Below are 25,671 nucleotides of genomic sequence, written 5' to 3'. Positions count from 1 at the left end.
AAAGACAAACAGAATATTAGAATTGGACATGGAGAACTGGAGATATTTTTTTTTTAGATTGTAAGGCAAATAGACCCTAGGCAAAGTTACACTCATTTAAAAGCCAAAGTTCTCAATTCACCAGAACCTCAGCATTATTTCAGGCTCACCGCGATGGAACAAAGGTTGAATAAACCCAGTTGGTCATCCCCAGACAACATTTTTACCTTAGGAATTATCTCTTAGAATGGAAGTACTAATTATTCACTGGGGAAGGTCCAAGGTTGAGACTGGCAAGGGTCCCTCAAACTGGAATGTTTTATCACCCAGCTGATGATTTAGACAGCAAAAGGTCCGAACAGGACAACTCTGGATTTTTATGCCACGTGGTTGCTTCATGAGTCAGATAGCTTTGATGCATCATTCCAGACTACGGTTTTAGTTTCGGACCTAATCACTATTGTAGAACTCAAAATTAAGCTGTGGCTAACCAGTTAACCATACGGATAACTGGCTTTACTTCGTAGTCCCACTGAACCCATTTTCAGCATGGCATAAGGCTCTGAGCAAAATGTACCGGGTTTTCTTGCCTAACTTGACTAAGACTTGACTGAGCAAAGCTGAGCAGCCTGTCCTAGTCCTCTAGAGGTAGGAACAAGTGTTTCATACCACTTTTCACTGGGGAAGTTCCATATGGGCAGTCCCTCAGCCCTCAGGTCCTCAGGCCAGGCCTATAGGTACTAGTTCACTTTCTAGACAGAGCTCCTACAGGGTCCTGCCTTCTCTAGTCAGCTGGGTCATCTTTTAATCAGGACTCATTCTGCTTTTTGTATTTCTGAAGTATGCAAATAGGAAGTCAGCCACTTAACCTTCCGAGAGCATTTGGGTGTTAGCAGAAGTCAAAATTTTGTTCTTCCAGCAGGACCTTATTTTTCTCTAGGTGTTGTCTTGACAGCTCCAGAAATGTCCTGAAGAGATGTTTGTAAAGTACCAGTTTTATCCTTGCACAAGCCAGTAATCTTTTTCTTGCACTTCCTCTTCACCTCACTGTAAAATTTACCATGAGCCCTGTTTCAAAATGGCAGGATCTTTCTGTCACCGGGCACATGCCAAATCAATATTTAACCTCTATTTAGATGAGCTCTCCTGTCACCTGACAAAAGAATAACTGGTTGTCACTCCTTCTGGGGTTGGAGACTGAGGTTTTTGAGGGCTCTGGAAATAAAAGGGAGGTGATCATGTCAGCCCTATTTGGAATCAGCAAGTCGAATTAAGAAGTGGTAAGGCTGCGATTTGTTCTGTCAGCTGTCTTGCACCCCACCCAGATCTCAATTTCCCATGAAGTATCCAGTAGTCATCAACACTCTGAGCCCGATTCACAAAGGTACTTACATGTAGTAAAGTTCCAAGTGTTGAGTCTCCACACTTGTGGCAATATCTACACACTTTGGATGGAATCACCACACATTGCACAATCAGCAGTGTGCCATGCGGAGATTCATCCCTGACTCCGGAGATTCCACTACACTTAAATACCGTCATGAATTTGGCCCACTGTTGTTCCTGATCTCAGAATCAGGCTACTGTATTCTTAGCCAGGATTGTTGACTTTCTCATGCAAGGATGTATCAATCCATCAATCAATAAAACTTTATTGGGCTATTGTAAAGAAAAAACATAAAAGTCAGAAATATATCACCAATTAGGACTACTCAAAAAATCCTGCCTCTGCTCCCCCAAGACACCAGGAAGCTCATCATCCAGAGCCTTTTAATCTCTAGACTCGACTATCGTAATGCCTTGTATCTTGGCGCCCCTAATAAAGTAATTGCCAAACTTCAGGGCGTACAAAAGGCGGCAGCTAGGCTGTTAACAGGCACTACACGTAGGAGCTCCGCAAAACCAGCCCTTAAGCTACTTCACTGGCTCCCAGTGCAAGAACAGGTTAATTTTAAGACACTCTGTCTGACCCATAAAATCCTCCACAACAACTGCCCTTCTATCCTTAAACACTGGATCAGACCCTATAAAACCAACAGAAATCTGCACTCTGCTCACCTTTACCTGGCATTTGTACCCAGGATCAAAAAAGCCCGCTCAGGAGGTCGCCTTTTCTCCATCCTCGCTCCCTAACTGTGGAACTCTCTTTCCCCCACTCTGCGAGCGGAACCAACCCATCTCACGTTCCGCAAGAGTTTGAAAACCTGGCTCTTCCCTTGTTCCCTTTTGCCTTCGCACTCTCCCTGTACTACCTATCACCAGCGCTGGGACGCTCAAGGGCAGCCATGCGCTTTATAAATCCTTATTTCATTTCATTATTTAATTTCATTCATTTCATTCATTTCAATACACATAAAAATGACAAAAGTCAAAGGTACAACACCAAAACAAATAAAAGGATGTATATTTCAGCTCTGGAAGTAATATGCGTGACAAACCTTGCTTTAGGAAATTTAAAGGTTAGGGTATTCAAAGAAAGAGATATACAACCTGATGCTTCTTGGCGCTAACCTGATAAATTAAGAAAGTCATGATGAATAAGATGTCAATTACTGAATAAATATGAACGCTTTTAAAGCTTTCCAAAGTGGGAGCTGACTGATTGTGGTGAGAGAAATTATGGCTGTTCCAGAGTTTAGCTGATGCTATAAAAAGAGAACAAACCCTGCATTTTGATGTACCAGCTTTCAGAACCAACAGAAGAGATTTCTGCTCTGAATGGAGGTTTCTTGGGTGTTTTATATCTGACAAATCTTTTGACCATGATTCAGTGGGTGTGCAAAATTTGCATAAATTGCTTTCATGTAATAAAGCAAATATTTTCAAAAATTATGCAAACTTACGCATAATTATGCATAATGTAAATCTGTCATTCAGCGCTATATTTTAAAGGAAAATGCGACCTCATGTCAATTCATGATGTGAGAATGCATTTTTCTTTATAAATGGTTTAAAAAGCAAGAGCACTGTGAACAACAGCTGTTGTTCTCATACATTTGCGGCACATTGGGCCATATGTATCAAAATCCTCATTTGCGATTCTCAAATAGCGATTCTTTGCGAATCGCTATTTGAGAATCACAAATTGCTATGTATGTAGGATTTGTAATACATTTTGTGAATCCTACATATTCCTTAATTGTAAATCTCAAATTGCGATTCGCAATTAAGGAATACCTCCCCATTCATTCCTATGGACCTAGAGGCCCATAGGAATGAATGGGAAGACATTCTCAATTTGCGATTAGCAATTAGAGAATAGCAAATTGAGAATGCAATTTCAAGGGTGCAAGGGTGTCAAAAGAACACCCTGTTGCACCCCTGAAATAATTCCTTAAGGCCAAATTGCACTTTTTTGGTGCTTCTTACTTTAAGGAATCGCAAAAATTGTGATTCCTTAAATCCAATCGCAAAATAAGGAATCACAAATTTTGCGATTCCTTATTTTGCAAGCAGATTTGCCTCATACATACCACTAAGCAAAATTGCGATTGCAACCACCGAAATTCTGCGAATTTCGGCATTTGCGATCGCATTTTTGCTTGATACATATGGCCCATTTTTACCCAAACTGGGGTGGTCACAGTAAACATTTTCAGCAAATGGCACGTAATTACATGAAGTGGGGTAATGGCGTAATTTTGTTAATTTCATGTAACTAGCATAACTTGAAATTCCCAACGTTATGCGATTTATGCCAGTGTAATTTAAACTTCACACATGCGAAAAACTCCTAGAGTAAACTGCTTTATGTACTATAGTCAAAGACGTCTTACTGTGGCAGTCTCAAGTACATTTTTGTAAAGTTACTTTTCCACTAAACGTTTCAAATTAAGGTGTCACAAATAAATCCGACCTTGAAAATGGTATTAAAAGTAACTTTCGACTATTTCTCTAGTATTTTGCAACTTAAAGCTCGAAACTAAATATTTTGATCACAACTAGATGTGATCAGGATGACTATCGTGCAACATTATAATGGGCATATCCTACATGCATATGAGTTTTCCCTTTTAAAAATAATAACGAACGTGATTGAAGTTTGACATATGGAAATATATATGTAAATTATTTACATCAAGAGATATCTACTATATATATTGTGAATGAGAACATCTGAACGTTTACAGGTTATTAATTCTAATATAATTTTCACAATTCTAAAATTGTGGCTAAAATTACAATGCTACGTTGTTTCAGATCGTGTCCTCTTCGACCACACCAATTTGCAAAACACTCAATACCATTTCGAATATGTCAATGTGGTTCTTAGAGTATTCTGCAGTCTTTTGAACCATGTAGGAGAAAATCAGTAGCACAGACTGCATTATAATTTTCCAAATGAGTACATTGGCCAATCAGTTCGAATGACAAAAAAAAAAAAATCGAATGCACATATTTACATATATATGTACATATATGCAGATGAACCAAATCTTCACCACTCCATATCCACAGAGCCAGAAACGGAACGGACACCAGTTTTTCTCTGTGAGATATTTTTATTTAGTGCATTACGCCATGACGCGTTTTAGCCCCTAGAGACCTTGATCACATTTCTACATTTCTACATATATATATATATATATATATATATATATATATATATATATATATATATATATATATATATATATATATATATATATATATATAGATATATAGATATATAGATATATAGATATATAGATATATAGTTTTAGAAAATAAACATTCCTTTTTAACTCGCATTTAACCACAAGTGTACACATTTCCGAGAACAACAATATGTATACATCTATTTGAGAACACCTTATGAATGAACCTTTATATGTGTACATGCTCAAAGAAAAAACACATTTTACTGACCTGCCTGGAAATCTTTGAGTACAATCCAGGAAAACGCAATTAGTCCAGCACAAACGCATACGAGAATTGCAAGAAAAGCAATGAGCCACACTTCCAGGTTGCTTAGAGGGATTCTTGTCTTAGGTGAAGATTTTTTTTCATCCATTGTCTTTTAATGACAGTGTAAAAGTGTTACAAGCCGCCTACAGACTAACAGTCGGAATAACTAAGGATTTTTTCAGAGAGGTAGATATTTATGCAGGGAGCGTATGAAATAAACACCATTTAATTAATAAACAATCTATGTTAATGGCTTACTGAGTGGCCTGGGCGTTTCTTGCCTTGAATGGTAATGCATTTGCACAAGAGTATGCACTTAAGAACATGGACTATCTATCGGTAAAGATATGTAGGACTGCAAAGATACGCCTAGTCATAAATTTTTATTGCCCACTATTTAAAACACAAAAGATATAACATGGTTGTGTTAAGTGGCTTCGTAAAGCGCAGAACCCCAGTAACTATTACTGGGCAGTGTCCAGATTTTTGAGTTTATGATTTAATTACCTTGCATTAATAGTATTTTTAAATCAGTACGTCATAGCAAGGCATTCAAAGTTCATTTTTTGTGGCATGAAGGTGATATAACTTTACAAATCAATGCGCTGTACTTCCTGAATCCATCCTATTAATACTAGCCTGGACATTTATAGTGGCGCACATAAACCATGAGGTAAGAGTCGAACAGATATTTTTTTATTGTCGAGAAAGTCCAGGGCTGATTTCAGTCTGCAGCAAAAAATAAAACTAATTCCAATGCCACTTCTGCATTGTTTTCAGATAACAATTTTTTTGTTTGTTGCTAAACTATAGATAGTTTTAGCTTTCTCTTAAGCCCATTTAAAACAAATATTCTACACTCAGTATAAATGAAGAAGTGCTGTGCGTCCTCGCCCTTCAGGCCTTGCTTGCTTAATGTGTCCTTCGCCTTTTGGGTCAGCCTATTGAACATAAATATGTAGGGGGATATAAGATCAGACCCCTCCGGTAATTGTTTTCTGCAAGTGTTATTTAAATTTGGGTCTGTCAGGGCAGTCATTCAGTGATTGGAGTATCAGTAGTCACGAGTGACATCAGCGGTAGCATTTTTCCAAAAGGTCCTGCTGCTGGACATTGTTAAAAGGGTGCATAATAGTCATGGACTGGGGTGTGGCGATCAGTGATATATACTGGTCTGCTTATCCCCACCCCTAACACCTTCAGAATTATTAACTGGGAATGAGGCAGCTGCTCTGGTGACATGTACAATACGGGAGATGCTCATTGCAAGTTCCGTCAAAATGAACTAAGAACGGGCACCATACAGTTCCCTCTTCTTAAGAGCAGGCACAATACATGTTGACTTCCCTCACAGGCACACACACACACACACACACACACGCACACACACGCACCCACACACACACACACACACACACACATGCATATACAGTACAAGTTTCTGGAGTGTACACTTCATTAATGAAAAGAGAAGGTAGAGTACAAACATCCACCAGGTATGCTTTCCAACACATCCAAGCAGGCATCCACAGTGCAAGCATCCACTGTGCAAGCATCCACAGTGCAAGCATCCACTGTGCAAGCATCCACAGTGCAAGCATCCACTGTGCAAGCATCCACAGTGCAAGCATCCACTGTGCAAGCATCCACAGTGCAAGCATCCACAGTGCAAGCATCCACTGTGCAAGCATCCACTGTGCAAGCATCCACAGTGCAAGCATCCACTGTGCAAGCATTCACTGTGCAAGCATCCACAGTGCACGCATCCACTGTGCAAGCATCCACAGTGCAAGCATCCACTGTGCAAGCATTCACTGTGCAAGCATCCACAGTGCAAGCATCCACAGTGCAAGCATCCACAGCGCAAGCATCCACTGTGCAAGCATCCACTGTGCAAGCATCCACAGTGCAAGCATCCACTGTGCAAGCATCCACAGTGCAAGCATCCACAGTGCAAGCATCCACTGTGCAAGCATCCACTGTGCAAGCATCCACTGTGCAAGCATCCACAGTGCAAGCATCCACAGTGAAAGCATCCACAGCGCAAGCATCCACTGTGCAAGCATCCACAGCGCAAGCATCCACAGCGCAAGCTGTCTTTGCGCACAGCAGGTACAGAACAGCTCTACCTCAGTTAACAGACAGAACATGCACAGTAGGGGCAGCAGTGCAAGCTTGTGATACACAGACAGATTTGGTACAATGCCCAGGTCTCATGATAACAGAAGCACGTACTTCACTCATAGAGAATGCGTATAATATAGGAATCTGCAATGCAAGATTCGTTCACACACAGAATAGGCACCACGCACACGTCTGCAGTGTAATCTTACCTCCCACACAGCAGGTAAAATAACCGCGTTCGCACCTCAAGTTACCCTCACAGACATGTACAATACGATCATTTTCAATGCAAGCTTCACTAGCACACAGAGATAGTTCAGTATAGGAAAATGCACAAGTGCAAGTTGTGATTGCACAGATTAGCTACACTCACACAAAGCAGGCAGAAGACCAGCATCTGTAATTCAAGCGTCCCTCACACAGAGAGCAGGTGCAGGACGGGTCCGGCACCCACAGTTTTAGCTTCTGTAAAGTTGGCATGCTTCACACACTCACAGGAACAGTGCACGCTTTTACTCTGACAGCTTCACTCACATTGAACAGGGAGAGTCGAGAAGTCCTTTTGCCAGGAAGAGCAGGTACAGTCAGGGTCGGATTGGGATCACAATTCGGCCCGGGCACTGACGAGAAAAGTGGCCCTCATTCAAGTGGCGTGGCCCATATTTAAGGGGCGTGGTCCATATTTAAGGGGCGTGGCCCATATTCAAGGGGCGTGCCCTTTCATGAAACACCATTTGCACAGACAAGGAATGAAAGTGGGAGGATACTGTTCTTGCACACGACACAGGGCCAAGGTGACAATGGCCTACATGCTGAGCAACTAAAAAAAATAGCAAGGCCCCTTTTTGTCACAAAATTATTCCAGCCCTCCAGCACAGGAGCACCTGAAAAGCAGCAAAGCCCCTGCTATTACTAACCTACTCAGCCCTCCCCAGACCTTCAGCTCAGGAGCACATGAACAGAGGTAAGGCCCCTGCAATTAGTAAATTAATCAACCCTCCAGGCCTTGGGAAAATGTCCTGGCAGGGGAGCACAAAACACAGCTTTCTGGGTCATCCAAGGTAGCCAGGTAGCCAGGGGGGAGGCTGAGGTGAAGCTAGTGCATGGGAAGTGCCTTCCCAGTGTGTTCTGGCAGTTTGAGTATTTACCATTTACTGTAGTATTGGCCTTGTACCTGTGTATGGTACCCTTTTGTAACTTGCACAAGTCACTTTTCTCTTGTAACACACTGTTTGCTACCTCTCACTTTTTGTTTGCTTTAGATGCTTGCACAAGTGCCACCATTGCCTACGTAACGTTTGTTCTTGCGCTGGAGTGTCTGCCATTAATTGCAGTATTATACCTCTACTTGTATTTTGTACGCTTTTGTAACCTGCACACATATCTCTTTTTCCTCCTGTAATGTATCGTTTGCTCCTCTTGTATTTTGGTTGCTCACTATTGTCACTTTTGATTCATGTAACTTAACGTTTGCTTTTGTAATTTGCCCACTTATAATTTTCACCTCATGTATTATTGCTGTTCCTAGTGTGAAGCGCTCTGACACCTTCGGGTAAAGTCCGCGCTATATAAAATCGCATAAATAAATAAATAAAACAAAAAAATTCCAAACATCACCAGGCCCCCACAGCAAGACCCATTCTTCCTCGCCCACTATGCCCTGAATGTGAAGGGCTGTGGGCGAGGTGTTAAGACTAACACCGTTTCTGGGCTGCATGGGCGCCAGGGGGCCGAGGTGCAAATGGCTGAAAGGCCGGAGAAACACCTGGCCCCCAGGGAGGCCGATTATTGCAAACAATCACCCCTCCCCAGCCCAGCCTCAGCTTGATTGCTTGGCAGGGTAGGGGTGAAGGAGAGCCGACAGCTGACAACCGCTGTCTGGCCGCACTGCGAGGCTGCTTTCATTTTCTCTGTATCTGTGCACTCTGTGGGCCGTTTTTTTTTCTCCCCTTTCCTAGTGCACTCTGATGTGGACTGGGACAGGGGAGAAAAAAAACGGCCCACAGAGGGCACTGAGGCACCGGCCCTTCGGCCCATTCCCGAATGCCCACCTTGCCAATCCGCCCCTGGGTACAGTGGTAAGTTTTCTGAACACACTCAACAGATAAAGGATGTGGGTGTTATGTTAGGGCCTCAGACGACCGCCTACAAGGCAAGGTTTTCTACCACACAGAACATCAGTTCCGAATAGGCCTGTCAATGGCGAGAAAAAAGCTTTCCTGGCACAAACATGCGTCACTCATTTTTATTTTTTTTTATTTCAAATCATGTTTATTGAGGTAAGAAAATAAAAGCAAAAGACATTACATTAAATCTTCCAGCAAAAAGTGAGTTGTTACAGATGTTGTCAGACCAATACAGAAACTACAAATGATAAAAATAAAGAGAAGAATCACTCTTGCTTGTCACAAGGTTATTGATTAAGGTGTTAAACACTTGACGTGTGGATGCAATGGGAATAGTTCTAACATACAGACTAGGATCACACCCATATATCTAAGGTATTATTACAAGGGCGTCTTGCTTCAAGGCGGGTCAAAATGGAGGGATTATTTATCAAGTGATTTCCACAATTTCTTATTGGATGGACACCACGTAGAGGACTGTAATGCTTGGTTCGTGGCACCTCTTAGGAAAGACAGCCATTCCTGCCAAATCTTGAAATTTACTTCCTTAGCACATTTCCACTTGCATAAAACAACCTTACATGCCAATGTCAACATTAAGTCCAAAAGTTGGCGATCATGCTCATTTGCTAATCGCGGTTCCAGCCCCCCTAGAATGACATATACAAATTCCTTCTTTGGCATTATCTTAAATACATGATGGATGCATACAAATATTTTCTCCCAATATTCTTTCAGTAGGGGACAGTTGAATAGCATGTGAGGGAGATCCCCAGTCCCTGATTGGCAATTCCAGCACTCCGGAGAGTCACGCAAATTACATTTAAACAGCCTTTCCGGGGTCCAGAACGACCTATTTATGAGCATATACTTTGTCTGGAATAGGATGGGTGATACTTTGTGGGTCAGTGCTGACTTATGAATCAATTCCCAATCGAACTCTATACCTGTGGAGTTTGATTCCGCTTCCCATTTCGCTTCAACAGTCCTGTGAGATTTATTGGGCAACGGTAGCAACAGTTTATACACCTTGGAAACGAAGTGACCTGTATGCATAATACGTGGGAGATGTGTTATCAGCCATGGAGTGTAGGGTGAGAAGTTACGGCTAGTTAGCGTCGCCTTAACTTTTAAGAAATTATAGAAGTCTATCGGTGATAGGTCAAACTTTGCCTGCAAGTTTGAGAACGGGATTGGTTCGTTATTGTCATACAAATCTCCTGCCAGATTAATACCTTTGCCGGACCATGACTCCCAGAAGAGTTCCACACCTACGTGTTTAAGGTAGGGGTTTCTCCATAGAGACATACATGATGATTTAGAAAATGTCAATTTGGTTTTGTGTGTTTGATCGAGTCTAAGGAGGGCCCTTCTGGTATTTAACATTATATATCTTGAGTGGGGTAAGTGTGACAGGTCCATGGTGATTAAAGACTCAAGAGGAGCATTGCCCACTATTGATCTCTCAATGTCAATCCACACCGGAGTGTAAGTTGATGTTTTTATAAACCATTGAGCACCTTGCTTACAAAGAAAGGCTGTCTGGTAGTTCCTGAACAATGGCAGACCCAGGCCGCCTTTATCTTTCGCCAGTTGTAGCTTCTTCAGGGATATCCTGGCCTTCTTGCCCCGCCACAGGAAGTTACCAAACAGCTGGTCTATTTTCGAGACAAAAGTATTAGAGACCGTCATAGGGAGCATACTGGCCAGGTAGTTAACTAAGGGGGTCGACATCATTTTGAGTGTTTCAGCCCTGCCCCACCAAGAAAGGAATTTAGGGGACCAACTTTCTAGAAGGGTAGATACTTTTTTCAACGTCGATTCCTCATTTATATTTAGGGTGGAAATTAAATCCTTATCGAAGTCCAACCCTAGGTACTTAAAGCATTTGGGCTGCCATGTAAGACCAGAGTCCCCCAAGATCCCCTTGTCACCTTTATTGTTCAGCAGTTTGACCTCTGTTTTGTCTTTATTGAGCTTGTAGCCCGATACCTTCGAAAATTCTTCAATGTCCGTCATGAGTGCAGATACTGCTTCATCCGCCTTTTCAGATAGAATAAGTACATCATCCGCATACGCTGTCAGTTTGACCGTGCAGTCCCCAAACGGTATACCTGCAATTTTAGGGTCTTTCCTTATATGATGTAAGAACGGTTCGATTGCCAATAAAAATAAAGAGGGTGATAGAGGGCACCCCTGCCTCGTACCTTGTTTTAAGCAAAAGGAGGACGAAAATGCTCCACCCGCCCTGACTCGTGCCGAGGGGCAGCAATAAAGTGACATAACTAGCCGTGTAAATGTTTCCCCCAGGCTAAATTTATTGAGGACTGCTTCCAGAAAGGCCCAGTCAACCTTATCGAAGGCTTTTTCTGCATCTAACGTTATTGCCACTGTAGGGGTTTCTAGAAGTCTAGCTTTTTCCAACACATGGGCCAAAATCCGTGTGTTATCACTGGACAACCTATGCTTTAGAAAGCCCGCTTGAGATGGATGAACTAGTTGTGGGAGCACCTTTTGAAGACGTGCTGAAAGTATCATAGCTAGAATCTTACAGTCAATGTTAATTAGCGAAATCGGTCTGTAGTTTTTTGGGAGCGAAGGGTCTTTACCTTCCTTAGGGAGTACTGCAATTGTTGCCTCCGCCAGAGTGCCTTTTACTTCCCCAGATCTATTTATTTCATGGAACAGGTTAAGTAACGGCCCAGATAATATCGTGGGGAATGTTTTATAGAATCTTGCTGTAAAGCCATCCGGGCCTGGTGCCTTCCCTGTTTTTAATTTTTTATTCGCACCTTCCACTTCCTCAGCACTTATCGGGCCATTTAGACCAACCTGATCCTCAGCAGACAATCTTGGAAGATCACACTCATCCAAATAACTCTTAATTTTATCTTCTTCCACCTTCGTATTTTTTGCATAGAGATCCTCATAGAATACCCTAAATACCTCAGCTATCTTGTCTGGCTCAGAATGTGAGTTCCCTGAGGCGTCCTTAAGGATGTTAATACAGTTCTTTTGTACTTTGAATTTCAAATATGAGGCGAGACTCTTTCCCGCTTTATTGGATTCACAAATCTTAAATCTCCTACCTTTGTCTAGCCAAACTCCCGCCCTTTCACTTATTAATTTATTGTGTTCATATTTTTTATTTGCCAGGGCATAGAGGGTCATATCATCTCTTAACCTCAGATGCTTACTTTCAAGATCTCCAATTTCACTTTCAAGGGATTCTAATTTCGCGTTATAATTTTTATTCATGGCAGCCCTAATCTTGATACAAACTCCCCGTATTGTACTTTTCATGGCATCCCATCTAATAAGATCAGATGTGTCCCCTTCTCTATTAATTTGCAGGTAAGATACAATGGCAGCTTGTATTGTGGATCTGTGTTGAGCATCGCTTAAAATCTCGTCATTCAGGCGCCAAGACGTCTGACGAGGAGATGATTTGGCATTTGCAATGGACAGGGATATACAAGAATGATCCGACATCACACGAGGTTCTATGGTGGTAGATTCTATTCTGGGTACCCCGTTCTGTGTTATAAGGATGTAGTCAATCCTGGAGTATGAGTCGTGTGGTGTAGAATAAAAAGTATAATCCCTCCCTGTAGGGTTCTGGAGCCTCCAAGCATCCACTAAATGAAAGCGTTCACACAGATTATTGAAGGCTCTATGAGATTTGTTTGGTTTGAAAGGGCAGTGCGAGTCCCTATCTAGCGTTGCGTCCTTTGGAAGATTAAAGTCACCACCTACTATGTGAACAGCACTATCTGGGATATTATCTATATGTTTATTTAACTCCTCCCAAAACTTGAGGTCACTGATGTTAGGAGCATATATGTTCGTAACATAAAACTCTGTATTATCCTTACTTAGTTTGGCCGTAACCCACCTCCCATCTAAACTAGCCTCAGAAGATAAAACCTCCACCTTTGATTTCTTCGCGACAAGAATCAACACCCCATTCTTCTTGTGTACAGATTCTGCACCCACAACCTCACTGTAAAACTTATTCCGCATGTGAAAAAACAGCTTAGCTTCCAGCTTTGTCTCTTGTAGCAATACAATATCACCTTTTAACCTACGCACATAGTCTAAGATTTTTTGTCTTTTGATAGGTTGGTTCAAACCTTTAACATTAAGTGACAATATCTTCATTTTGTCCATATTACATACTCCCATCGGAGTATTTACAGTATTATTTGTGAACAGGTAAACAGTGTTTCATCCAGAGAAAGACAGTCACCTCACTTGACCAACTACAAAATGTTAATCTTTCACCTCTCCGAGACTTCGAAAGGACATATGAGTGAACATAGAGTCTATAACCCACACCACCATCAAGTGCCATCGCAATAGTGAAAATGCAAGCAAGAAGAAGAAGAATCAAACATAAAAGACATGTAACACATACCCAAACCCCCAATCCCCTCAACCCTCCACCCTCCCCACCCCACCTGTATTCAGTAGGCATGGCGATTGGAGAGAGAGTACGGTGCAGCCTCCCCGTGCCAAAACATATCCATATTAATTTTAATTTTAATCTGGAGCATACAAGACTATTAACATTTACTGCAAACTCGTGAGTCGTTGTTAACTATCACAGCTATAATAAGCCATGTATCTAGTAACCTTGCATGTATTAAAGAATTAAAAAACTGCAGGATAAAAGACAAGCAAAACACGGTATTACCTTCGTCAAATGAGTAACAGAACCCCCAACATTACCAGCTGATAAAGGTATAAAGTCATGTATTGAGGCATGCGAAAAACGCATTAAACGTATTAAACAGCTCAAGGTAGAAGAATGTCAATGTGCAGACATGAATACCATAGTTAAAGCTTTAAACCTGGGCCTTAACCTGGACCCTCAAAGTATACTGAGAAATGTGAACTATATGGAGACATATATGGAAACATGAACTCTGAATCAGAGGCCTTAATCCGGACTATCAAAAGTACCATATTCTTGTGACATAACAGACCGAACAAATTCTCTGTTTCGTTTAATAACCAGGAATAGAAAACCATTGGAAAATGCGTTTAGCAGGGTGCCCTTCATTTATAGCCTGAAGCTGAAGCCTGATCAGCGGAGCTTTCAGGATTGTTCGTCTCCATGTCCAAGTCATCTGGGCCATCCAACATACGTTTCAATTTCAATGGATCTGAAAAAATGTGTGGAGAGCCTTGAATAATCACTCGATACCTTGCCGGATCAACGAATCCATATTGGAAACCCCTTTTCTTCAGCTGCGGTCTAAGCGCCAAGAATGCCTTCCTGACGTCCACCGTCTCCTTACTATAGTCTTGAGATATATAGACCTTAGCAGATTTCCACAGGATGTGATTGTTTTTCCGCATGAAGGTAAGAATCTGTTCTACATGCTGGTACCGGAGCGGTTTACAAACAATAGCTCTGGGACCCTTTTGATCCTTGGAGATCCTGGCCGGGACTCTATGGGCTCTGTCAAATTCTAGTGGGTGTAGAAACGTCATGTTTGTAGCTTGGGTAAACCAGGATTCAAGAAAAGCTACGCAGTTCCCTAGTTGATCCTCTGAACCTTCCGGAATGCCAAAAATGCGTAGATTTCCCCTTCGATTCCGGTCCTCCAATTCAGCGAGTTTCCGTGTTGTTTGATCTGCTGCTATGCACAAGCGTTTATCTGCGTTGCAGGTCTTAACTTCCATATCCTCAAGTTTGCTAATCCTCGTTTCCGCCTCCAAAAGTTTTGCATTGGTGTCGCGGTTATCTTGTTTGATTGCTGCCACCTCTTCCTTTGTCGCTTTCGCCAGATCTCTGACTTCATCAAGTCTGCTAAGTATTAAATCTATTGGATCCGGGTTATCCTTCTTCCCCTTGCCAGGTGATGCCAGATCAGACTTAAGCCTCTTCAGGCCTTTTGCAAGCTCTTTGTCAGACATGTTCATTCGTGGTATAGACTGACTGATCGTGAACAGTGGACAGTGATTCCCCTGATTCGTGCCTGATCGCTGTGGCGCACTTCCTTTTCCAGTCTCTGGTAATTGTCCCTATTTATTCCTATTTATCCTATTTGTTCCTCCAGATGACCACTCAAAAATTCGAGACACCCAGGAGCCGGCAATCACTTAACTGATCGATTATATGATTAGCTCAGTCGTTGTGCTGAAGGCGCAATTCTTCATCTCAGGGTGGAAGCTTGCGTCGCCATTTCGGGATTAACCACACACGTCGCCATTTTGGGATCAACCACACACGTTAAATAGGTAATATGCGATGAGTGGGACTCACACTTATTCGCATTGCAGTGTGCGCAATCTCCAAGCATATATTCAGACACTACCTTTTTTACAGACTTTGCCAGTTTTTGCCACTCCGTGGTAGCTCCTAACTTTTGCCCATTGCAAGACATCAGTTATTCACTTCTTCACGTTGAGCCAGCACTCAGCCACTACAGCATATGAAAATGTGGCAGCCCAGATGCCTTAGCAGTATCAAAGGCAGTTCAAAAGCAGTTTCAAAAGTAATTAGGATGATTTGGGATCATGGTCATGGGATCATGGTCAGTCTTTACACACAGGATCACACACTATAGATCCTCAGGGGTCAAAATCATCACCAAAGGTACCTTTCCGCTTATTACTGAGTTACTGGTTTAAATGTTCAGTTGTTTTTTAATCTCATTCATTTTTGCTCGTTTATCCCATCAGAAACGTTGCAAGCAAATGGGCAGAATCTGTTTGTGGACCTGCAGTTCCTTAAAAATGCGTTATGCCGCCATTTTGTGAGGGTGTGAGCGGTGGCTGTGCTTGAGCTGTTTGCTGTTTACTGTGCCCCCAAGCGTTCAATTTACTCACGGTTCTCCTTCTCCGGTTATTCTTTTGCACATTTCACAGTCCGGTGTGCCGCCGGAATTTTTAATAGTCTGCTCCCATATCGAGCAGGAGCCTCGATTCCCGTCTGCCGGCGTCCTCGGCGGGCTGCTGGGCTGATCGCGTAGCCTTCCTCCCGCCTTCCTTCACCAGAGCCCGGCAGCACCCGGAGCGGAGCTTCGAGTCCGACAAAATCGGACTTCTCCTTCACGCAGCTCGTCAGCTGAGCGCTCTATGTGCTCCGCTTACATTCCGCTGCCCGATTCTTCTGTAATTGTCGGCGCTGGAGTGGATTTGCGCTCCAGATCTAGTCAAGTCCTTCGGCACGGGCGGAGAGACTTAGAGAGCCGCCATCTCCCTCGGCGTCCAAACCACGCCCCCCTCGGAAGCATGCGTCACACATTTATAATTCAAGCTTCCCTCAGGCCACGAACGGATCCTGCGCTGCAAGTTTCTATTATGGACAGTAGCGCAAAATGATTGCACAGACTGTCACAGCTCGCGCAAAAGAATGCCAGGATTGTCTCAGACAAATCCGGACATAACGCGCCGAGTCCGCGATCTCATTGAAAGATCACAGACTCCACTCCTTCCACATAGAAACCAGAAACGCCAAATACTTCCCTGAGTGCAGCACTCTGCTTCTGGCATTTTAAGAGAAGTCAGAGAAACAAGGGGGCAGATTTATGAAGGACTTGCGCCGCCGGTGCGTCACTTTTTCCCATGTTAAAAATGACGCACCGGCGGCGCAAGACCTTCATAAATCTGCCCCAAGGTGTCTACCTTGGTATTTGCTGGCCCGCTCATACCGAGAGGGAGAAAGACCTGGCAGGACACTTGCTGTGTTGCTGCAGCAACAGATGCCTGGTCGCCATTATTGAAATATGGAATGATGGGGTTTTGAGGCTGCTATTGGTGACAGCATGTTTGTGATTTTCACAACACATTATAAGCAGTAATATATGGCCTCGCCACATTTCGCAGGAGCACACATAGAACCATGCCTAAAGAGCGTGACACTGTAGTTAGAACAATCATACAGCCAATTTTTATGTGCGCCTATTTTGATGGCAGAGATTGAGACAGCCGTTGCTGGGATGGGAATGTTCCCTGCATCTTAGATTGGTGTGAGCCCCTTATCTGAGTGCCAAAATGCATACAAAACTGCTATCCTGATTTTTGTTTAATCCTGGCATCATGATGCCTATGTATCATAAATTCCTGACAAAGCAAGATCCAAAAAATGCCACGTGAACCAGAAGATTGCGCCAAGAGTGTTCTCATGGTAAATAGTGAAATACTGTACATGTCCTGGGTGTAGAATAAAAAACAGTGCTGGCAGCTTACCATGATTTATAAAATCATTTATAACGGCACGTTCCAATCTTGATAAAGACAACACACTGTCATTCATACTCGCCCAGTTCTTTAAAAACATAGACAACAAAAATTAATTAACGTAATAGGTACAATCTGAACCATTTGATAAGAGTGTTAGGGCTTCCAGATTTGATAAATACAAACACATCCCCTCAAAAATATATACACATATTTGCCAATAAAGTAGTATTTGTATAGTGTGGCTAAACACCCCAGAGGTTATGCAGGCGCTGTGCTGCAGGTATCAGTCATAGAGCCAGGTCTTGAGAAATGCAAAAGTGAAGGGCGTTCCAGGCTTTGGCAGCAAGGTGGGAGAAGGAGCTTTCTCCAGCACATCTGCAGCAGATACATGGTGTCTGAGTGAGGGCGAGGTGTGTGGAGCAAGGATTTCAGGAGAGTTGATGGAATGTCAGGCAGAGATTCATGGAGCCTGGTCCTTGATTGTGGAGGCTTTTGTATGTGTGGGTCAGGAGCATGAAATGGCATCTCTTATGTATGGGGGCAAGTGGAGGTATTTCTGGTGCTGGGTGATGTGTGTCCTCTTGGGCAGGTTGAGGATCGGTCCGGCTGCTGCATTCTGGATTATCTGGACTCTTTGCAGGCGCTTACAGGAGGTTCAGGCTTAGAATGTGTTTTCATAGTCGAGCTGGCTGGTGATGAGGGCCAATGTAAAAGTTTTTCTTGAGCTGATGTGGAGCCATTTGAACATTTTGTGAAGCATGCTTGTAGGAGGCTGGCTTAGTATATGGTGCTCATTTATGTAAGTGTAGCACCATGCACTTATCCAGACAAGCCTTATGGTGATTTTATTGGTCTTAGATAACCACCAGAAAGCTCTCTAAGTGGTAGCTATGGAGAGAAGCCTTCAGGCTTAGTCCAGAAGAATTGCAAAGCAGCTTGTTTTACCAGTGCTTAATCTTGTAGGTTAAGTGAAAAAGAACCACACAGTGGAGTTATGAAAATTAAAATGTATTATAAGCACTCACTAACACATTGCAATAGAGTTAGCCATTGCAATATGACGCATGGTCCCTCTATATACCATCATGGCTGATAGATTTACAACCCAGGAGAATGGACTCTGTGGATTGTAGGGGATTGTAGGGGTGTCCTGCTCATGCCCAGGCACCCTCACACCGTGCCTTCAGGTTTGAAAGGCCTGCCTTAGCAGTGAATTGTAGGTTTTAAGTGCAATGAGCTCAGATATAAGAAAACGTATATCTGTTATAACGCATGCTTCAGCCCATGGAGGACCTCTGGTGCACCTATGCCCTGGTTACCTTAGTACCTGCAAATTTGGGGGTGACCATGAAAGCAGTTCATACTTTCCTACACAACCCCCCCCCATGTAAGGCGATGAGACTAACCTTTGCACAGTTGAGTCTACATTTTCTATGTGGAAATATCTGGAGAGTCCATCTGCATTGGCATGGTTACTCCCAGGCCTATGTTCCACTGAAAGTCCATCCACTGTAAGGAAATGGACCACCCCAAAAGTTTTGCAATTTTAACCCTTTGTTTCAGAGGGGCTTGTGATTTGTCTGTGCAAGGAAGTGAGTACCAAACAGGTATGTTCTCAACTTCTTTAAGGCCCAGACCAAACCAAAGGCCTTCATCTCTACAGCTGACCAACGTTTCACCCTGGGGGTAAACCTTCTGTTATGTTATGTTATGTTATGTAAAGGAATTTATAGAGCGCTCTTACACCCAGCAGTTTCTTGGCGCTAGTCGGCATAGAAGGAACAGGAAGGATAAATGGATAAATGGGCAGCGGGGAAAAGAAAGGAAAGCCAAAAGGAAACCTAATTGTGAGCCTTGCGAAATAGGTGAGTTTTCAGGCGTGACCTGAACTGAGTGTAGGAAGAAGTAAGCCTAAACTCTAACGGGAGCACGTTCCAAAAAGAAGGAGCAAGGAAGAAAATCGAAGCCCACCATGCTTCTTGCGTTTGAAGGTGGGAGTTTTAAGCAAAGCGAGATGGGAGGATTGAAGGTTACGGGAAGGGATGTAGTGACAAAGGGAGGAAGAAATGAAAACCCGGCCAAGGCCAGTCAGGGCCTTAAAGATAATACAGCCCCGTTTAAAATTACAGCGCTCAGCCACGGGGAGCCAATGTAGGGACTTAAGCAAAGGTTGAACATGTTGATGCCTGGGCTGGTGAAAGATCAATCGTGCAGCCTGGTTCTGAACCAGCTGCAGTCGATTCAGCTGGTAAGCAGGGATACCCACATACAATGAGTTGGAATTGTCGACTCTAGACATAACCAAGGCCAAAAGAGCCAGGGTAAGGGCCTCCGTGGTGAGGAAACGAGAGATCTTCCGAATTTTTCGCAGATGGAAAAAGCTAGAAGACACCACAGTGGTAATCTAAGGCTTCATCGACAGGTCTTTAGATATGATCACTCCAAGGCTTTTGGCGGAGTCAGCAGGGCAAGGGAGGGGAGCCCAAGTCAGAGGGCCAAAAATTGGGTTTTCACGGATTGGAGGGGCCCCCGATAAGCACCAGCTCGGTTTTATCGGGGTTAAGTTTTAGATGATTAGCCCCCATCCAGTCACTGATGTGACGCATAGTGGACTGAAAATTCTGCTTATGAAAGCTACTGGTTGGTCCGGCCCTCTGTATTTAGTTGTGACAAAACAGCTCCTACCCTTAACCCAGAAGCATCTGTCTGGACAATGAAGGTTTTGGAATAGTCTGAACTTTGCAGAATGGGAGCAGTGCACATGGCCTGCTTCAAGTCATGAAATGCCTTGTGATAGCTAACTGTCTACTGAACTTTCTTAGGCATTGTCTTGGAGGTGAGATCATTAAGGGGGGGTGCAAAATGGACCCATATCCTTTACCAAACCTCTTGTAGCACCCTATCAGGCCCAAGAAAGCTCTGACCTGAGTCTGAATAGTGAGAGCACCCAGTCCAAATGGTCCAGACTTCGCTCTCCAATGCCTGAACTTGGCCTCCACTTAACAGGTGACCCAAGTATACAACATTGCTCTGCCCTATCTGGAACTTTGTAGCCTTGATAGGGAGGCCTTCCTTTTGCAGGGTCTCCAGAACATTTCTGAGGGGGACCCGGTAATCCTCCTGGTGGAGCTAAAGACAGCAAAGTCATCTAGATATGCTGCACTATAGGCTTCCAGACCAGTGAGAACTTTGTTCACCAGCCACTGAAATGTGACAAGTGCATTTTTCAGACCAAAGGACATCACAATAAATTGATAATTCCCACTAGGGGTTGAAAATGCTGTTTTTGGCTTGGCATCCTCAGCTAGTCCGATTTCCCAGTAGCCAGCAGCCATGTCAAATGTCCTTAAATGTTTGCTGAGGCGAAAGTATCTATGAGCTCATCTGCCCCAGGAATAGGATAGGCATCAGTCCTAGTGACTGCATTGAGGGCTCTGTAGTCCACACATATCCTCATATCTCTGTTTCCACCCTTTGTGTAAGGTTTGACAGAAGGACTGCTGTACTAGTCCAAGAGCCATCTGAAGGCTCAATGACCCCCAAGTCCAGCCTCTTCTGGACCTCTGCCTTTATGCAGGATCTGACAAGGTCAGGCTGTGTCTAAACTTTGTTCTTTACAGGCAGACTGTCACCTGTGTCCACTTAATGGGTACACCAGCTGGTTTGACAGGGTGTCAGAGAGAACATGTTTTGGTACTGATTGAGGACCTTCCGCAATCAGCTTGCTGTACATTAGTGAGGCTGCCTACCAAGGCCACTCATTTAACTGACCCATCAACAGGGTTCTGAGGGAGGAGATCAGCAAGTGGGTCACTCTCTTCCTCCTGTTTCTCATCAGAGGCCATGAGGAAGCTCATGTCAGCCCTGTCTATAACAGGTTTTGGGCGATTCACTTGAAGTACCATATGGGGGCGTCTGGGAGTAACTAGGTCCACCAAGTGGGTGGTGTAAGTAACCTTTCTTTTCAAGGATGGTGTAGGGGCCATTCAATTTGTCTTAGAGAGATGCTGGGGCCACAGCCTGCAACACTCACACTTTCTGTCCTGGCAGGTAAACAGTCAGGATTGGCCTTTTGGTCATGCTGTGTTTATGAAGCTCGTGGCTGGCCTTTAGGTTTTTACTTGCCTTCTTCAGATACTCAGCCATACTTGATCGCAGGCCAAATACATAGTCCACAATGTCCTGTTTAGGAGGTTTGAGAGGTTTTAGAGGTAGCTCTTAACCCTCCTTAACAAGACACAATGAACCCCTAACTGGATGTCCAACCAGACTTTCAAATGGGTTATAGCCAACCCCCTTCTGGGGAACCTCTCTGTAAGCAAAGGGAAGGCTGGGTAGTAAGACATCCCATTTTCACGTGAACATTTCTGGGAGACCCTTGATCATACCCTTCAGGGTCTTGTTGAACCTTTCAACAAGAACCCATTGCATTGTGGATGGTGAGTGTGGTAAACTTATAGTTTACTCCACACTCTTTCCACATTGTAGTTATATAATTAGACATGAAGTTGGCACCTCTGTCTGTTAAGACCTCCCACAGAATCCCACTCTGGAAGAGATTCTCAAGATGGCCCTGTCCACTACAGGAGCTACAGTGATTCTAAGGGGAATGGCCTCTGTATACCAAGTGGGATGGTCCACCACCACTAGTATGTAACAGTGTCCAGATACAGTTGGAGTGTTCAAGGGATCAACAATGTCAATCCCTACCCTCTCAAAGGGAAACCCAACTACTTGGAGTGGAATTAAGGGGTTCTTTGTTTTGCCACCTGACTTACCACTGGCTTGACAAGTGACACAGGAGCAACCAAACTCATTGGTGTCTTCTGAAATATGGAGCCAGGAAAATGAGGGTAATCCTTTCTCAAGTCTTACTTTGCACAACGTTTCCACAAGGGGAATGTCATGTGCCTGGGAGAGAAGAAAACCTCTGAACTTCTGGGGTAATACCAACCTCCTGGTAGCACCAGGCTTGGGGTCTCTACCTTCAGGAAACAAGAGCCCATTTTCCCAATAGATCCTATAGGATCCACTGACATTCCCTGCTTCCTCAGCCGCAGCTTACTGTATGAGCTTTTCAAGAGAGGGGCAGGATTGCTGCTCCAAACTCAAGTCTGCTCTGGAAGGGCCCCCTGCTTCCAAGAACTCTGCCGATTGAGGCCCAAGTTCCTCTTGGACAGATCATTCACAGGGACTGAGGTCTTCTCCCTCAGGAGACCGATCCTCACTGGGAGTATGGGAGGAGGATAATTCCTTACCCTTCCTGCTCCTTCTCTTAGGAGCACTCTGTTCCATTCTTTCAGGGTCCAGTGCTCCCTCCGTGCTAAGCTTCTTAGCCTGAGCCCTGGTATCAGCAAATACATTGGCAGAGATGCCCATCATCGCTGCATGAGTCCTGGATTATACTTCAGACCAGGCTGAAATTTCTAGATAATTTCCCAGCAGAAAATCTACTGGTAGATCTGGAGATACCGCAACTCTTTTAGGGCCAGTTGCCCCTCCCAAAAGGGGATTCACAACTGCCAAGGATCAGTCCTGACATTGCAAGCGTTGGCTATTTGGCACATTTGTCCAAGTATGATCTTTTAAAGAGGCACTAGTTTCTCTGTCATCATTGTGACACTGGCCCCTGTGTCCCTGTAAGCCATTGCTACATTTCCAATGATTAAAGAATGTTGTCTGTACTTGCCCAAAGTAGTGGGACTTACCTGTAAGGTGGCAAGATCTATGCCACCATCATAGACTAGAAGAGCCTGAGTTGGAGTTCTGACAAGGCCAGAACCCACCTCAGAGCCCAGGGCTAAACCTACTATTCCATTGGTTGCTGTACTACCACTTATACTGGTACTAGGGGGAGCAGTTGCCTTAGCAGTAGTAGTCGGTTCCTTGGCCTTTGAACAACAAGAATCTTTTGTCCAATGGGCCTTTACTTTGCATAAATACCACCGATGTTTCTTTGTACACTTCTTGGAGTTCTGGGACTCACCCTTAGATGCAGGTGTTTGGGGACTTTGGGAAGACTCTTTTTTTTGCCCTTCTCCCTGCCCTTCTCTTTGGGTTCAGAAGAATCTTGCTTCTTCTAGTCACTTCCACCACAACCACCATGGTTTTTCTGCTTAACCCTGGTGTGGACCCATTTGTCTGCCTTATTTCCCAATTCTTGGGGAGATGTCAGATCAGAGTCCACCAGGTACTGGTGCAGTAGTTGGTTTTGACAGTTATTAAATATGTGCTCCCCCATCAACAAATGATACAACCCTTCATAGTCTTGTACCTTGTATCCATGAAGCTAGCCTTCCAGAGCCTTTAATAGGACTATTAATCAATGAAATCTACCCAGTCCTGGGTGTGTGCCTTCTGGGTGTCTCTGAACCTAATCCTGTATTGCTCAGTAGTTAAGCCAAACCCATCTATGAGTGCAATCTTCACGACTGAATACTTGTCAGCCTCCTCTTCTCTAACAGTAAGGAGCTTGTCTCTACCTTTGTGAGCAAAGGAGAGCCACAGGATAGCTTCCCACTGCCCTTGAGGAACATTCTGAACTTTACAGGCCTTCTCCAAGGCAGTGATCCATTTATGAATATCAGTCCCCTTCGAGTAAGAAGGGACTATCCTGCTGAGGTTCCTAGTGTCAAAGGATGTTTCCCAGATTTTAGGTACACTATTGCTACCACCATTGGACTCTAGTCCCAGTTTCTTCCTAGCTTTCTCTACTTCCAGGGTCTTCTTGTCAAGGGCCAACTGATCTTGCTTGAGCCTGAGTATAACTCTCTCAAACTTGATCAGATGGCACTCCCTTTCCAAGGAGTCCTCCCGTGCTGGATATGGAGGTCTCTAGGGAATTACCTGAAGCTTTGGACTCGGCAGAGGGGGACCTAGACCTCTTCTTCCTACTCTGAACCCTACCATGAAGAAGAAAGGGGACACCATCTGTGCCATCAGCACTGTTCACTGGGGAATCACAGTTTGCCAGCTTGTTTTAACAGTACTTAATCTTATGGTGTAGGTTAAGTGAAAAAGAACCACACAGTGTAGTTATAAAAAAATATATATATCATAAACAGTCATTAACACATTGCAATGTCACCTACCCAGTGATATAACCACAATACTCACAATTCTTGGATAATAGAACACATAAATAGCACAAATACACAGTGGTCTCCAGGGGGGCACCAAACCATATATTAAAATAGTGGAATGCGAACCACACGTTAAGTTGTGATTGGACCCATAAGATGTAGAAGAGCCAGGGACCCAAAGAACCACCCAAGGTAAGTACCCAGGAACCCAACAAAGTTAACGTGCAGAGTGGGAACATGACTATGTGCTCAATACAGGTCAATAGGTAAGTCACAGTTTTAAAGAAAAAGGAAAGGACCCTTCGCAGTGACCCTGAAGAAACGCCATGGAAGATGGAAGGTTGAACAGTCACCCCACTTGTGGATAATCCAGGAATCAAGATACCTACACAAGGGAAGCCAGGTGCATAGGTGCAAAGTGACGTTGGAAACCACTGTAGACCACAATGGAGGACTTCAGTGAACATGTTTCTGGCGAAGAAGGTGAAAGAGTCAGTTAGAACGCAGAGGTGGATTCAAGACAAGATGAGAGGTACCTGCAAGCAGATGGGACAGAGTCTATGATACGTATCAATGGGGTGTAGATGGATGCACAGCGCTGTTCTAATAGTCTCAAAGATTGTGAGATGCTCCGGAGTATCACCCTCTGACATCAGATGACACAGAACCTGATCAACTCAGGGGCCTTCGTCCAAGAAGTACTTTCCTAGCACCTGTCTCACATAAATGTCTAGACACCTTTGAGACCCTCGTAAAAAATGATCTAACCAAACTCAACTGCCAACCCAAATCCAAGCACAAGAACCTCACCGTTAAAGAAATTAACATCCTCAAATCCATCGCATCTAACAAACAAGTGACCTGTCTTAAAGCCGATAAGGGTGGTGCCATCGTCATTTTAAATACCACTTACTATGAAGAGCAGGCATCCCTCCACCTCTTGGATACCAACACATACCTTAAACTACCAAGTGATCCCACCACAGAATATAAGGAAATGCTTGATTCAATTATCAGCAAGGCTCAAGACAATGAGGTTATTACCACAAAAACCACCAGATACCTCACAACCCAATATCCCAAGAGCCCAAGATTTTTCCTGGTCCCAAAAATTCACAAAAATCTCCAAGCGCCTCCATGTAGGCCCACAGTTTCTACATGTGGAAGCATCCATGATCCAGTGGGTAAATTTTTGGACAAGTACTTTCAACCTATTGTCACTTCTATACCCACTTTTCTGAGAGATACAACGGATTTCCTTAACAAACTCAAAATCG

General features: G+C 43.7%; 1 protein-coding gene across 1 annotated transcript in view; it reads right to left on the bottom strand.

Annotated features, from left to right (window-relative positions):
• Nucleotides 1–5,037, bottom strand: part of TMPRSS15 (transmembrane serine protease 15) — a 1,377,509-nt gene extending 1,372,472 nt beyond the window's left edge. The window contains exon 1 of the mRNA XM_086934040.1: nt 4,828–5,037. Within this exon, the coding sequence (XP_086790166.1) occupies nt 4,828–4,972 (145 nt within the window). The 5' untranslated portion in view covers nt 4,973–5,037. The remainder of the gene's footprint in view (nt 1–4,827) is intronic.
• Nucleotides 5,038–25,671: the final 20,634 nt, after the last annotated feature.

This window comes from Lissotriton vulgaris, chromosome 8, assembly GCF_964263255.1.
Source record: "Lissotriton vulgaris chromosome 8, aLisVul1.2, whole genome shotgun sequence".
NCBI classification, from domain to species: Eukaryota; Metazoa; Chordata; class Amphibia; order Caudata; family Salamandridae; genus Lissotriton; species Lissotriton vulgaris.
This window is presented reverse-complemented; position numbering and strand designations above follow the sequence as displayed.